The sequence below is a fragment of the Muscardinus avellanarius genome (genome assembly GCF_963383645.1).
Source record: "Muscardinus avellanarius genome assembly, chromosome: 15".
Taxonomy (NCBI): Eukaryota; Metazoa; Chordata; class Mammalia; order Rodentia; family Gliridae; genus Muscardinus; species Muscardinus avellanarius.
Genome location: NC_137801.1, coordinates 20,354,291 through 20,367,251, shown reverse-complemented (window position 1 = coordinate 20,367,251; position 12,961 = coordinate 20,354,291). Strand labels below are relative to the sequence as shown.

At 47.5% G+C, this 12,961-nt stretch overlaps 1 protein-coding gene across 1 annotated transcript in view; it reads left to right on the top strand.

Annotated features, from left to right (window-relative positions):
• Positions 1–11,584, top strand: part of KIF3C (kinesin family member 3C) — a gene marked incomplete at both ends in the record, with an annotated part of 40,771 nt that extends 29,187 nt beyond the window's left edge. The window contains 4 exons of the mRNA XM_080711862.1: positions 90–206; positions 10,899–11,007; positions 11,175–11,347; positions 11,491–11,584. Coding sequence (XP_080567988.1) covers positions 90–206; positions 10,899–11,007; positions 11,175–11,347; positions 11,491–11,584 — 493 coding nt within the window. The remainder of the gene's footprint in view (positions 1–89; positions 207–10,898; positions 11,008–11,174; positions 11,348–11,490) is intronic.
• Between the last annotated feature and the right edge of the window lie 1,377 nt (positions 11,585–12,961).

Genomic DNA, 12,961 nt, shown 5'->3' with positions numbered 1-12,961 from the left:
CTTCCTGCTTGGATCCTTGAAGCTTTACTGCACCCTGGGGGTCTCTTACTCAGCCCACTCCCCATCTCTGCCTCCCGTCCCGCCTTCAGGTACCTAATCATCGAGAACTTCATCCCCCCGGAGGAGAAGAACAAGATTATGAACCGGCTCTTCTTGGACTGTGAGGAGGAGCAGTGGAAGTTCCAGCCGCTGGTGCCAGCGGGAGTGTGAGTCTCTAGCCATCGCCTGGGCGGAGGGACCTGCCAGCCCCTCCAGGCTGGGGGTGGCGAGGAGCCTGAGGCCCTCCGGCTGGGAGACATGTTCTGAGGTTGCAGAGGGTTGGGGTATGCAGATGTGTTACTGGGTAATAATTTCTCCTCAGTCCTTGCTTCTCCAGGGGGAAGAAATTAACACAGAAAGCACGAGGTGGGGGGAGTATAAGGGACATATTATCAGGACCTGATTCCTTGAGGTCTCCATAAAGGAAGGATGTTTTAAAAAAGGGGGGTCTCAGAGGCCTGAGCTGCAAAAGCTCAGCATCTCAGCCTCTTGACAGCCCCAGTGAGGCTGACTAACATCTGGACATTTCCAGTGAATACTCATTTGTCTGGTGCCAGAAATAGAAACCATAGTTAATATTTGCCCAGCGCTACTGTGTGTCAGGCACTTGCGAGACTGAGGACAGACGATAAATCAGACACGGTTGGAGCTCACCGTCTAGAGGGAAATACAGAGAAGTAATCAGATCATGACATGATTGAGGCATGATCCAATCTTTATCGCCTCTCTCAGCTGGGTGATTCAGCAATTCCACCTCTTTCCATCTCCTGGGCTTTTAGGTGCAGCTGAGACTTCTGGCTGGGTCTGCAGCGCCCTCTGCTGGTGGTAGTGAAGAGCGAGGCTGAACTTTCAAGCCAGTCCTTGCAAATCAATATACACCAGTGAAGGGACCTAACTTCCCTGGAGATTCTTCCGCTCTCTCCATCCTAGGAATATTACTTCAGGGTATGGTAGGAGTCTCCCAGAGCTGGGGCTGGAAACTAGTAAGTTGGAGCATTGAATGCCTCCTTGATCTGTCTTTTTTTTTTTTTTGGTGGTACTGGGGGTAAATCCAGGGGATTTTCTACCTCCTAGATCTATTTTATATTTTATTTGGAACAGGGTCTCACTAAGTTGCTGAGAGCCTCACTAAGTAGCTGAGGCTGGCTTTGAACCTATGTGATCCTCCTGTCTCAGCCTCCCAAGCGCTGGGATTACAAGCGTGCGCCACCACGCCCGGCTTGATCTGTCTTTCTTAAAGGCTGATCCTCCCTATGCGGACGTTGCAGAAGTTGAGACAAATTCAAGAGTAGAGGACTTTCCATTGCTATCACTTTGGACTTCCAGTTCATCCCTTTAATCTTAGGAGACATTCTCAGTGATATATCTTTTTGGGGGGAGGGTTACTGGGGATTGAACCCAGGGGCACTCTACCACTGAGCTATACTCCCAGCCCTCTTAATTTTTTGCTTTGAAACGGAGTCTTGCTGGGTTGCTGAGGCTGGTCTTGAACCTGCCATCCTCCCATCTCAGCCTTCCAAATACTGAGATTATAGGTGTGGGCCACCATGTCCCTCAACGATATATCATTTAAAGCAGAGGTTCAGCTGGGTGTGGTGGACTCTGTACCCACACTGGGTACCCAGGATGTAGTTGTATTTTTCCCCAGAGTTTCCACATAATTCTGCAACAAAACCAGACTCGGAAACCATTATTCCAGTACCATTTGCTGGAGGCAGATACTGGTGAGGCTTCTGCTTTGCAGAGTTACTTTGTGCTTGGAGACGTCAAGTTGAAAGTCTGCTGATGAAGAAATTTGTTTAAATTGAATGTAGTACTGGATGTGGTGGCGGACGCTTGTAATCCCCGTGCTTGAGAGGCTGAAACAGGAGGATCACAGGTTTGCAGCTAGCCTCAGTTACGTAGTGAGCCTCAACTTAGAGAGACCCTGTTTCAAAATAAAGAATAAAAAATTAGGCTGGGGGTGTAGCTCAGAGGTAGAATGTCCCTGAGTTCTATCGCCAGTAAATGAAAAAAAAAAAAAAATTGGATATAGTCAGCCAGGCATGGTGACGTGACGCACACTTGTAATCCCAGCACTTGGGAGGCTGGGTCAGGAGGATTGCTGGTTCACAGCCAGTGTCAGCAACTTAGTGAGGCCCTCTGCAACTCAGTGACACCCTGTTTCAAAATAAAGAATAAAGCAGCTTAACTATGTAGAAATGGGACAAGAGGGCATTGGAGAAGTCATGTGTGTTTTAATTGTTTATTTATTTATTTATTTTTGTGGGTCTGGGTATGGAACCCAGGGGCATTCTACCTCCGAGCTACACCCCCTGCCCTATTTTTTATTCTTTATTTTGAAACCGGGTCTCACTGAGTTGCAGAGGGCCTCACTAAGTAGCTGAGGCTGTCTGCAAACCGCGATCCTCCAGGTCTCAGCCTCCCGAATGCTGGGATTACAAGCGTGTGCCACCACACCCAGCTTTTAACTGTTTATTTTGAAACATAGGAATTGCAAGAAGAGTGCAAAGAATTCTTGTATACTCTGCACCACATTTTTAACATTTCACTACTTGCTTTATTTATTTATTCCTACTGTCTCTCCCACAATCATTTGAGATGAAACTACAGACAACCTGACTCTTGATTTTCCTAAGTACATTCTTTTATATAACCACAGTACAATGATCAACTCAGGAAATTTTAGATTGAGACAATTCTATTATATAGGTAATATATCCTGTTTCCCCCCAGTTTCCCATCAATGTCCTTTCTGGCAATTTCCTTCCCTCCCCAGCTGACTGTATACGTTGCCCTTGGTTGTCTTGCCGCCTTGGTCTCCTTTAATCTGAAACCGAGAGGGTTTCATGTGGTTTCATGCTTCTGAGTTCATTCTTGGCTCCAAACTTTGTCCCTGCAATTTTGACTTCTCTGTCTCGAGGACATGATCCAGATTCAAAGCGTGGTGGTGGTTACTTTTCCTGAAGCTAAAATGAACTTTGTGTTTAATGATGGTGAGCTTCCAGATGAGCGAGGTGGTGCACATCTGGAATCCAGTTACTGGGGGGGCTACACAGGAGGATTGCAGATTCAAAGGTAGCCCAGAAGACACACGTACACACAGACGCATACATACATATGTATGTATGTAGTCCCGGTATTTGGGATTACAAATACATAAAATACATACATATGTATGTTTGTATTTTTTTCCTTGTGTTACTGGGGATTGAACCTCGGGGGACTCTACCACTGAGCTACATCTCTAACCTGAAACAGGAGGATCGCACAGGTTGAAAGCCAGCCTCAGCTACTGAGTGAGGCTCTCAACTTAGTGAGACCCTGTTTCCAAATAAAGTATAAAACAGGTCTGGGAGTATATCCTGGAGGTAGAAAGCCTCTGGGATCCACCCCCAGTACCACATACACACAAATAAATAAAAAATAAGGCTGGGGGTAGCTCAGAGGTAGAATACCCCTGGATTCAACCCTCAGTACAGAAAAAAAAAATTACATATATATATATAGGGTCTGGGAGTGTAGCCGGAGGTAGAAGGGCTTCCAGGAACCCCAGTACCACACACACACACACACACACACACACACACACACACACACACACACAATAATAAAATAAAATAAAAATAAAAATAAATAAATTAAATAAAATAAATAAAAAGGGCTGGAGGTACAGCTCAGAAGTAGAATGCCCCTGGGTTCAATCTTCAGTACAAAAAAAAAAAAAAAATACTGTTTTAAAAAAGCAGTCGTGGTTCGAATCAGTAAAAACAATTCATCATAATTGAAATACCAGCTGTGCTTGTGACTCAGCAGAGGGCCTTGGAGGGGCAGCTGGGATGGAACGGGGCTGGTGGCCTGGATCTCTGGGACCATCTGCCTGAAGGCCCTGGTTTCATAGCTGAAGGCTGAAGGCAAGTCAGCCTGGAATCTGCCTTTGCTTCTTCCAGGGAGCACTGCGGCTGCGCCCCAGGGACAGACTCTCAGCTTCCAGACAGCAAGATGCTTCCCTTTGCCCTGGGCTCCCACCATTTGCAATATAACTGAAGCAGGGTTAAAAACAAACAGAAAAGCTCTTTCTCTCCCACGTATTTAACTAATCATGGCACTGTTTCATTTGTTCAATTCAAGTGTGGGATACTTTACTGTGGCCTCTGGTGTTCTGGGAGTTGAGAACACAGAAGCCTGTTGGAAATGAGAGGAAAACACATTGTCTGAGAGAAATTACCGAAGGTTGAGTTGTCCCCTTAGAAAACTTTTGTTAGAAAAGTGTTTTTCCTCCTCCTCCTCCTCCTCCTCCTCCTGGAGCCACAAGTATCCACCCCTGCCTTAAAAATAAGGAATTACTGTCCAGCAACTCTCTAGACATGTCCAGGTCAACTGATTTTGGAGTCTATACCCTTAGCCTTTTTCTCCATTGTCTCTCTCGAGCCAGGAGTTGATAACATAACCTCTGATCAGGTGCCTTTCACAGTCACAAACTATTTCTTATTAAAGTTGCCTTGAAAAACATTTTTAGCTGGGCGCAGTATGCCTGTAATCCCAGTACTTGGGAAGCTGAGACAAGAGAATTGCAGATTTGAAGTCACCGCAGCAATTTAGCAAAACCCTCAGTAACTTAGCAAGACTCTGTTTCAAAGTAAAAAATAAAAATAAAAAGAACTGGGGTGTAGCTCAGAGGTAGAATGCCCCTGAGTTCAATCCCCAGTATAAAAAACAAATAGCCGGCTTGTCATCCCAGCGCTTCGGAGGCTGAGACAGGAGGATCATACAAGTTCGAAGCCAGCCTCAGCTACTTAGTGAGGCGCTCAGCAACTCAGTGAGACCGTTTCCAAATAAAGTATAAAATAGGTCTGCAAGTATAGCCCAAGGTAGAAATGCCCCTGGGTTCCACCCCCAGTACCACCAAAAAAATAAATAAATAAAAAATAGCTGGGCTTTGTGGTAGATACCTGTAATTCTAGTACTTCTGCAGCTGAGATAGGATGATTGCAGATTTGATACCAGCCTCAGCCATTTAGTGAGGCCTTCCTTCAGCAATTTAGAGAAACCCTGTTTCAAAATAAAAATAAAACAGCCGGGCATGGTGGCGCACGCTTGTAATCCCGCGCTTGGGAGGCTGAGACAGGAGGATCGCACAGGTTCGAAGCCAGCCTCAGCTACTCAGTGAGGCTTTCAGCAACTTAGTGAGACCCTGTTTCCAAATAAAATATAAAAAAGGTCTGGGAGTATAGCCCGGAGGTAGAAAGCCTCTGGGTTCCACCCCCAGTACCACCAAAAATAAATAAATAAATAAATAAAATTTTAGCCGGGCGTGGTGGTGCACGCTTGTAATCCCCGCGCTTGGGAGGCGGAGACAGTAGGATCGCGCAGGTTCGAAGCCAGCCGCGCGCGCTGGCTTAGGAGACCCTGTTTCCAAATAAAAATGTAAAAATAGGTCTGGGAGTGTAGCCCGGAGGTAGAAGGGCTTCCAGGAACCCCAGTACCACCAAAATAAATAAATAAATAAATAAATAAATAAAAATAAATAAATAAATAAATAAATAAATAAAATTTTAAAAAATCCAGCTCAGCCGGGCGTGGTGGCGCACGCTTGTAATCCCCGTGTTTGGGAGGTGGAGACAGGAGGATCACGCAGGTTCGAAGCCAGCCGCGCGCGCTGGTTTAGGAGACCCTGTTTCCAAATATAAAATGTAAAAATAGGTCTGGGAGTGTAGCCCGGAGGTAGAAGGGCTTCCAGGAACCCCAGTACCACCAAAAAAAGAAAAAATAAAAAAAATCCAGCTCAGAGATAGAATGCCCTGGGGCTCAGGGGCTCAGTCTTCAGTACCAGAGGTGGGGATGAGAAGAGAGAGATGAAGAGAGGTAGAAAGAGAGGCACAAATAGGGGGAAAAAACTTTCTTCTTTCTTTCTTTCCTTCTTTCTTTTTTTCTTTCTTTCTTTTGTGGTGCTGGGTATTGAACTCAAGGGCATTCTATCTCTGAGCTGGACTCCCAGCCCTATTTTTTTTTTTTTTTTTAAGTTTGAATCAGGGTCTCACTAAGTCGCTGAGGCTGTCCTTGAACCTGTGATCCTCCTGACTCAGCCTCCCAAGTACTGGGATTAGAGGGGTGCACCATCATGCCCATATTAGATTTTTATTTATATTTATTTATTTATTTTGCTATACTGGATGGAACCCAGGGGCATTCTACCTCTGAGCTACACCCCCAGCCCTATCTTTTATTCTTTATTTTGAAACAGTGTCTCACTGAGTTGCAAAGGGCCTCACTAAGTAGTAGCTAAGGCTGGTGGTGAACCGCCATCCTTCTGTCTCAGCCTCCCAAATGCTGGTATTACAAGCATGCACCCCCACGTCCGGCTCAGATTTTTCCTTTTTATTTATTTACTTTCTAGTAATTGGAATTGAACCCAGGGTATTTTATCTCTGAGCTATACCCCCAGCCCTTTTTCTTTTTCTTTTTTTTCTTTTTCATTTCCAAACAGGGTCTCGCTAAGTTGCTATAGGTCTCACAGAGTTGCTGATGCTGGCCTTGAACATGTGGTCCTCTTGTCTCAGCCTTTCTGGGATTGCAGGCATATGCCACCGTATCTGACTTATATTTTGATTTTTTAAGTTTAGGCTGCCCCATGTCTAAAGAGAGACCATTAGATCTGGGCATGGTGGTGCATGCTTGTAACCCCAGTACTTGGGAGGGTGAGACAGGAAGGATCACAGGTTCTCGGCCAGCCTCAGCTACTTAGAGAGGCCCTTCTCAACTTAGTGGGACAGTGTTTCAAAATAAAGAATAAAAAATAGGGTTGGAGGTATAACTCTGAGGTAGAATGCCCCTGGGTTTTATCCACAGCAACACACACACACACACACACGCACACACACACACACACACACACACACACACACACACACAATAAACCTGGGCATGGTGGCGCATACTTGTAATCCCAGCGTTTGGGAGACTGAGACAGGAGGATCGCATGTTCAAGGACAGCCTTATTTACTTAGTGAGGCCCTCTACAGTTTAGTGAGACCCTGTTTCAATAATAAAAAACAGGGCTGGGGGTGTAGCTTGGAGGCAGAATGCCCCTGGATTCAATCCCCAGTACTGCAAAATAAATAAAATAAAATAAAAAGAGAGAGAGCATTCCTGGTTCTCAGTGGAAGGGAAGAACGCTGAGCTGGTTTCATCACAGAGGCAACGTTTCCCCCACGAGGATACTCTTAGCTCTGCGTGGAGTCCCTAGGTTTCCTCAGAGGCCTGTGAGAACTGAAGAGAATCTAAAACAGGATGCCGCCCGCCCCGGCAGGGGTGGTGCGGTGAGCGCAGGGGGGAGATGAGAAGAGCCAAGTCGAGCCTCGCAGGGCCCTGGAGCGAGGTGGACCAGGATGCTGCGGGATGAGCGACCAGATCACAGAAAACTGATGCGCTGTGACCTGGAAGGACACACACTCGATGATGCGGCCGCCTGTTTTCAGAACGGAAAAGAGAGTGATCTGGCAATGAGAAGGGTGTCAGCCCTGAGATGGAGCTGAGAGATGTTATTTTTAGTGTTAAGGGAAGAATGTTACGATGGCCAGTTGTGAGGGGAGAGTCCACAGAGAACTCCTGGGATCGTCATCGCTGCCTAAGGGTCTCAATTGGGAGGGGTGGATAAATGCAGAGCCAGGCCCCAGCTCTGGGCTGTCAATCACCACCTGCTACTAGAGGGATCAATCAGGAAACTAGGCCTGGGGCAGAAGAGGGAGTAAATGTTTGCTGTCCCAATTACAGACTCCCTTCCCCCAGTCCCTTCCCTGCATGCCACCCAGAATAGCCCTGGCATCTTTATTGGGTCAGGTTGCCAATTCCCACTGACCCGCTGCTCTGCGCGCCGAGCCCTGGCCCTCTGTCCTGTTCCCGGAGCCTGAGCTTTCAAAGACTCTCTTTGGCCTCAGACTGCTCCAGATGTACTCCTGAGAGACAGTGTGCCATCATAAAAGAAAGCACTTGGGCAAGGTTCAAATTCCAACGGCCTCTAGTTGTATGGAAGGCACTTCACCTGTCCCCCTCTCTGCTCTGTCCCCACTCTGAGCTTGTCTTAAAGCTCATATGAGAGTCTTAAAAAAAAAAAACTTATAAATGATTTTCTAACTTTCCCAGTCCTTCTTCCTGGGGTAGGTGCTAAGTTTCTACCAGTGTCCATATCAGAACTGTCTTCTTGCAGTTACTATTATTAAGGTTGTCTCTCTCCCCACCGTCCTGTGGCCTCCCAACAGCAAAGTGAAAGGGGTTTCTAGGACTTTTATCTTTCCTTGTTTTTTCTATAGCGTGTCAGCAGGTCTGACCCTGGCCTTGAACATATGATCTTCTTGTCTCAATTTTGATTTTTTAAGTTCAGGCTGCCCCATGTCTAAAGAGAGAGCATTTGAGCCGGGCACACGCTTGTAATCCCAGGACTTGGGAGGCTGAGACAGGAGGATCACAAGTTCAAGGCCAGCTTCAGCAACTTAGCAAGACCCTGTCTCCACACTCCACATTAAAAAAAATTTATATATATATAAATATATATATATTTATATATATATTTTTATATTTTTTAAATATATATATATATATTGCTTGGGGTATAGCTCAGAGGTAGAATGCCCCTGAATCTCCAGCACGACAAAAAAGAGGGTCATCAGGGACCCCCAGGTGAGGTCCAGCACTCTTACCTGCTTGATAAATAGGACCATGAAAATGTTATTTCTCCTTGCTCCCTGCTGCAGAAGGCAGACATTGTTCTGCTGGCTCCTGCACAGCTTGTTCTCTGCAAGGACAGAATGTGCCATCTGTGAATTACTCTGCCTGCCTGTCTCCTCGTTTGCCTTTCAGTGGTCGCTTTTTAAATTTTTCAGTGTTCATTTCATTTGTATCCCTACTTGAAATTAGCAAGCGGAATTGATAATTAATAATGATCACAGCTGCCATGTGTTGGGCCCTTGCAGAATTCTGTGCTAAGTGCTTGTTTAATCTCAGCAGTTCTGTTTGATGGGGATGGCATGTTAGAGACAGTAGCCACAGCCCACAGGGGCAGAAATTTAAGGGGCAGAACGATCATTCAAACCCAGGTCTGTCATACTCCAAAACATGTGTTTTTAACTTTATTTACTTATTTTTATTTATTTATTTATTTGGTCGTACTGGGGATGGAACCCAGGGCCCTTCTACCTCCGGGCTACACTCCTAGACCTATTTTATATTTTATTTGGTAACAGGGTCTCTTAAGCCAGCTGAGGCTGGCTTCGAACCCGTGCGATCCTCCTGTCTCAGCCTCCCAAGCGCAAGGATTACAAGCGTGCGCCACCACGCCCGGCTTATTTATTTATTTTTTTAAATGTGGTTGTCTCCGTCAATAGTCTCACTGCGGGACCCAATAAACCTAGCCACGTACAACACAGAGGAGGAAAGATTTACTTGTTCACAATTTTGGAGAGGTTCAGTCCATGTTGGGAGGGTGTGCAGGGCTCGGGCCGTGGTGGTGGGAAGCAGGAAGGGAGAGTGCAAAGCTTCTCGCATCAGAAGCTAGAAGCAGAGAGAGCGAGCAGGGAGAGGAGAGATTTAATGGTCCCCAAGGCCACACCCCCAGCAACCCCTCCTTAGCAACTAAGCCCCACTTACAACATTGCTACCTTATTTCCATGAGGACTAGGGAAATATTCTAAATCCAAACCACACCACTCTGGCCCCCTAGACCTCATGGCCACCACACAGTTCAAATGCATTTAGTCCATCTCCAAGAGTTCCCATAGTCTTTAATAGTTCCTGAATCACTCAAAAGTCCAAAGTCTTCTCTGAGACTCAAGGTAAACTCTTGGCTGTGAGCCCCCGTAAAAACGAAAAGCAAGTTACATACATCTAACGTACAATGGCACAGAGTAAATATTCCCATTCCAAAAGAGAGAGATAGGGCCACAGAAAGAAGGAATGGGGGCCGGGTGTGGTGGCACACGCTTGTAATCCCAGTATTTGGAAGGCTGAGACAGGCAGATGACAGGTTGGCAGCCAGTTTCAGCAACTCTACAACTTAGTAAGACCTTGTTTCAAAATAAAAAATAAAATAAGGCTAGAGGTGTAGCTCAGAGGTAGAAAGCCCCTGGGTTAAATCACCAGTACCAAATAAAGGAGGAAGAAGAAGAGGAGGAGGAGGAGGAGGAGGAGGAGGAGGAGGAGGAGGAGGAGAGAGAAAGGAAGGAAGGAAGGAAGGAAGAAAGGCAGGCAAGCCAGGCATGGCGACGCACACTTGTAATCCCCGCACTTGGGAGGCTGAGACAGGAGGATCGCACAGGTTTGAATCCAGCCTCAGCTACTGAGTGAGGCTCTCAGCAACTTAGTGAGACCCTGTTTCCAAATAAAATATAAAATAGGTCTTGGAGTATAGCCCAGAGGTAGAAAACCCCCTGGGTTCCACTCCCAGTACCACAAGGAAGAAAGAAAAAGAAAAAAAGAAAAGAAAGGAAGGAAGACTGCAGCTCCACTTCTGTCATCTGGCACATGGTGGTGAGATGTGATCTCCAAGGAGCCTGCCCCCCCATGACCTGGTTGATTGCAATGGGTGGCACACTGGCTCTTCTAGTCTGTATCCATTGGCTAACAGCCTGCAGTCTTTTTCTCATAACTATTCCATATTTCTGACATTTCTAAATCATATGGCTTTTTCTTACAACCTTTATTTTGAAATAGGATCTCACTGAGTTGCAGAGGGCCTCACTAAGCAGCCGAGGCTGGGTGCAAACTTGCAATCCTCCTGTCTCAGCCTCCCAAGTACCGAGATTACAAGTGTGCACCTCCATGCCCAGCTCCAGGAAATCTATTCTGATACCACCTCTTCTCTACAGCAATAACAGCCAAATGAAGAAGCGGCCAACATCCGCAGTCGGCTACAAGAGACCTATCAGCCAGTATGCTCGGGTTGCCATGGCAATGGGGTCCCACCCCAGGTACAGGGTAAGAAGCTGGGATGCAGGGAGGGGAAAAAACTCAAGGGGAAGGATGATCACAGCCTCTGCTTCCTCTCAGTACCCTATCACCCTTAAAATACCCAAGACCCCCAGAGTACCTAGAAGGAATGACCTCTGACCCCCCCCAAAATCTGATATGTGATTTCACTACAGGCTGAAAACATAATGTTTTTGGAGTTGGACGTGTCCCCTCCGGCAGTCTTTGAGATGGAATTCTCTCATGACCAAGAACAAGACCCTCGTGCCCTACACATGGAGAGGCTCATGCGTTTGGACAGCTTTCTGGAAAGACCTTCCACGTCCAAAGTCCGAAAGTCCAGATCCTGGTCAGTACCACCACGGTCAGACTGACGCTGGATTGGGGAAACGCGGGTCCTGCGTGTGCTGGTTGTGGCTGCAGAGGTGTTTGGTTATCCCCAAAGAGGCTGTCTCCTTCGTTTCCCTAACCTCCCTCTGCCCACCCCTGCAGGTGCCAGAGTCCTCAGCGGCCTCCACCCCCCACCGCACATGCCTCGCCGGCCTCTGCTTCTCTGCGCCCTGCAACAGTGGTGGACCACGAGTGACCACCCTCGCCGTCCGGCTGCCCATCCCACAGACTCCGGGATGGAGCGGCCCACCACTGGCTCCTCTCATCTGCCGCTTGGTGCGTGTGCGTGTGGGTGTGCGTGCATGTGCGTGTGCGTGAAGGGCTGAGGATTTGGCGGGCCTTGCCTCTGCCAGCTCTTCTGCGCCCCCTTTATTTAATTCTTGTTATTTATTCGTGGAGCTCAGCTAGCGTGTGTGTGTATGTGCGTGTGTGTGTATGTTGGGGGGGTTGCCGTCACCTGAGCTGCCTGGGCCTGTCGTGGTCACTGTGTAGCCTCCTTTTCTGCTGACTGGAGCCTCCCCCAGTCAGACCTCAAGCTCCTCCCTGTGCGCACTGCCCCTCGAAGGGCAGGTGGCCAGTGCCTGAGAAGATAGTACTGTTTTGACCTGACTCATTCCATAATATCTCCATTTCCTCTTACCCTGATGGCAAGCAGTCCCCTAAGCACTTTCTTGGACTCGAAAACTGCGGGGTGTCCACTGAGGACGAGAGACACCCTGACATTGTCAGACCTGCGCTCCCCGTGGACAGAGCCTGCTCTCTGCTTGCTGGGTCTCAGACAACCTCTTCCGGCCTCTTGGGCTCTTTCTCAAGGACTTCGATGACCTCACCGATACTCAGCCCCTGTGCTTCCGCTCTGGCAAGAACCCCGCTTCCCACACTCTGCTTCCCGCCCACTCTGCCCGCTCGTGGACTAAGATTGTGAACCAACCAGTTGTCACCACCTCGGGACCCGCAGGAAATGGAGCAGTATGGAGACAAGGTGGACCGTCATCGAGGGAAGTCCTTCCTCTCGGTCCTTCTGAGAAGCTCCTTTGGTCAGTGTTCTATCAAACCAACTCCCCAGTTTTGAGATGTGGCTTCTTCCTGCTTCCCTTTTGTCGCCCTGCAGCTGCCAGATCTCAGCTCCTCGTGGAAGGGAGCAGAGTCCTTCCCCCTTGGGCTAACGGGAAGGTACCAAAAGCTGTTGCTTTCCCCTGTACTTGGCGTAGGAGATGGAGGCGCAGGCACAGGCTTCGCCAGCTTTGCCTGATGCCCCTGTTTCCCAGTCACATTTTGGAGGTACTATTATGCTGAAATCTGGTCCGTCCCTTACCAGGTGTGCAAATTGGGCCCTCCTCACCTTCCTTGTGACAGCCCAAAATGCCTTCAGGGATCACAAGTGAAAAGTAAATTTCTACCCAAAAAAAGGTTAACTTCCATTGACTTACTTTTATTTTTTATATATGCAAGACAAAATTTTATCTTTTCTTTAAAAAATATATATATATATATATGCAATGGAGCATGGTGGTACACATCTGTAACCCTAGTACTTGGGAGGCTGAGACAGAAGGATCACGGTTTTGAGACC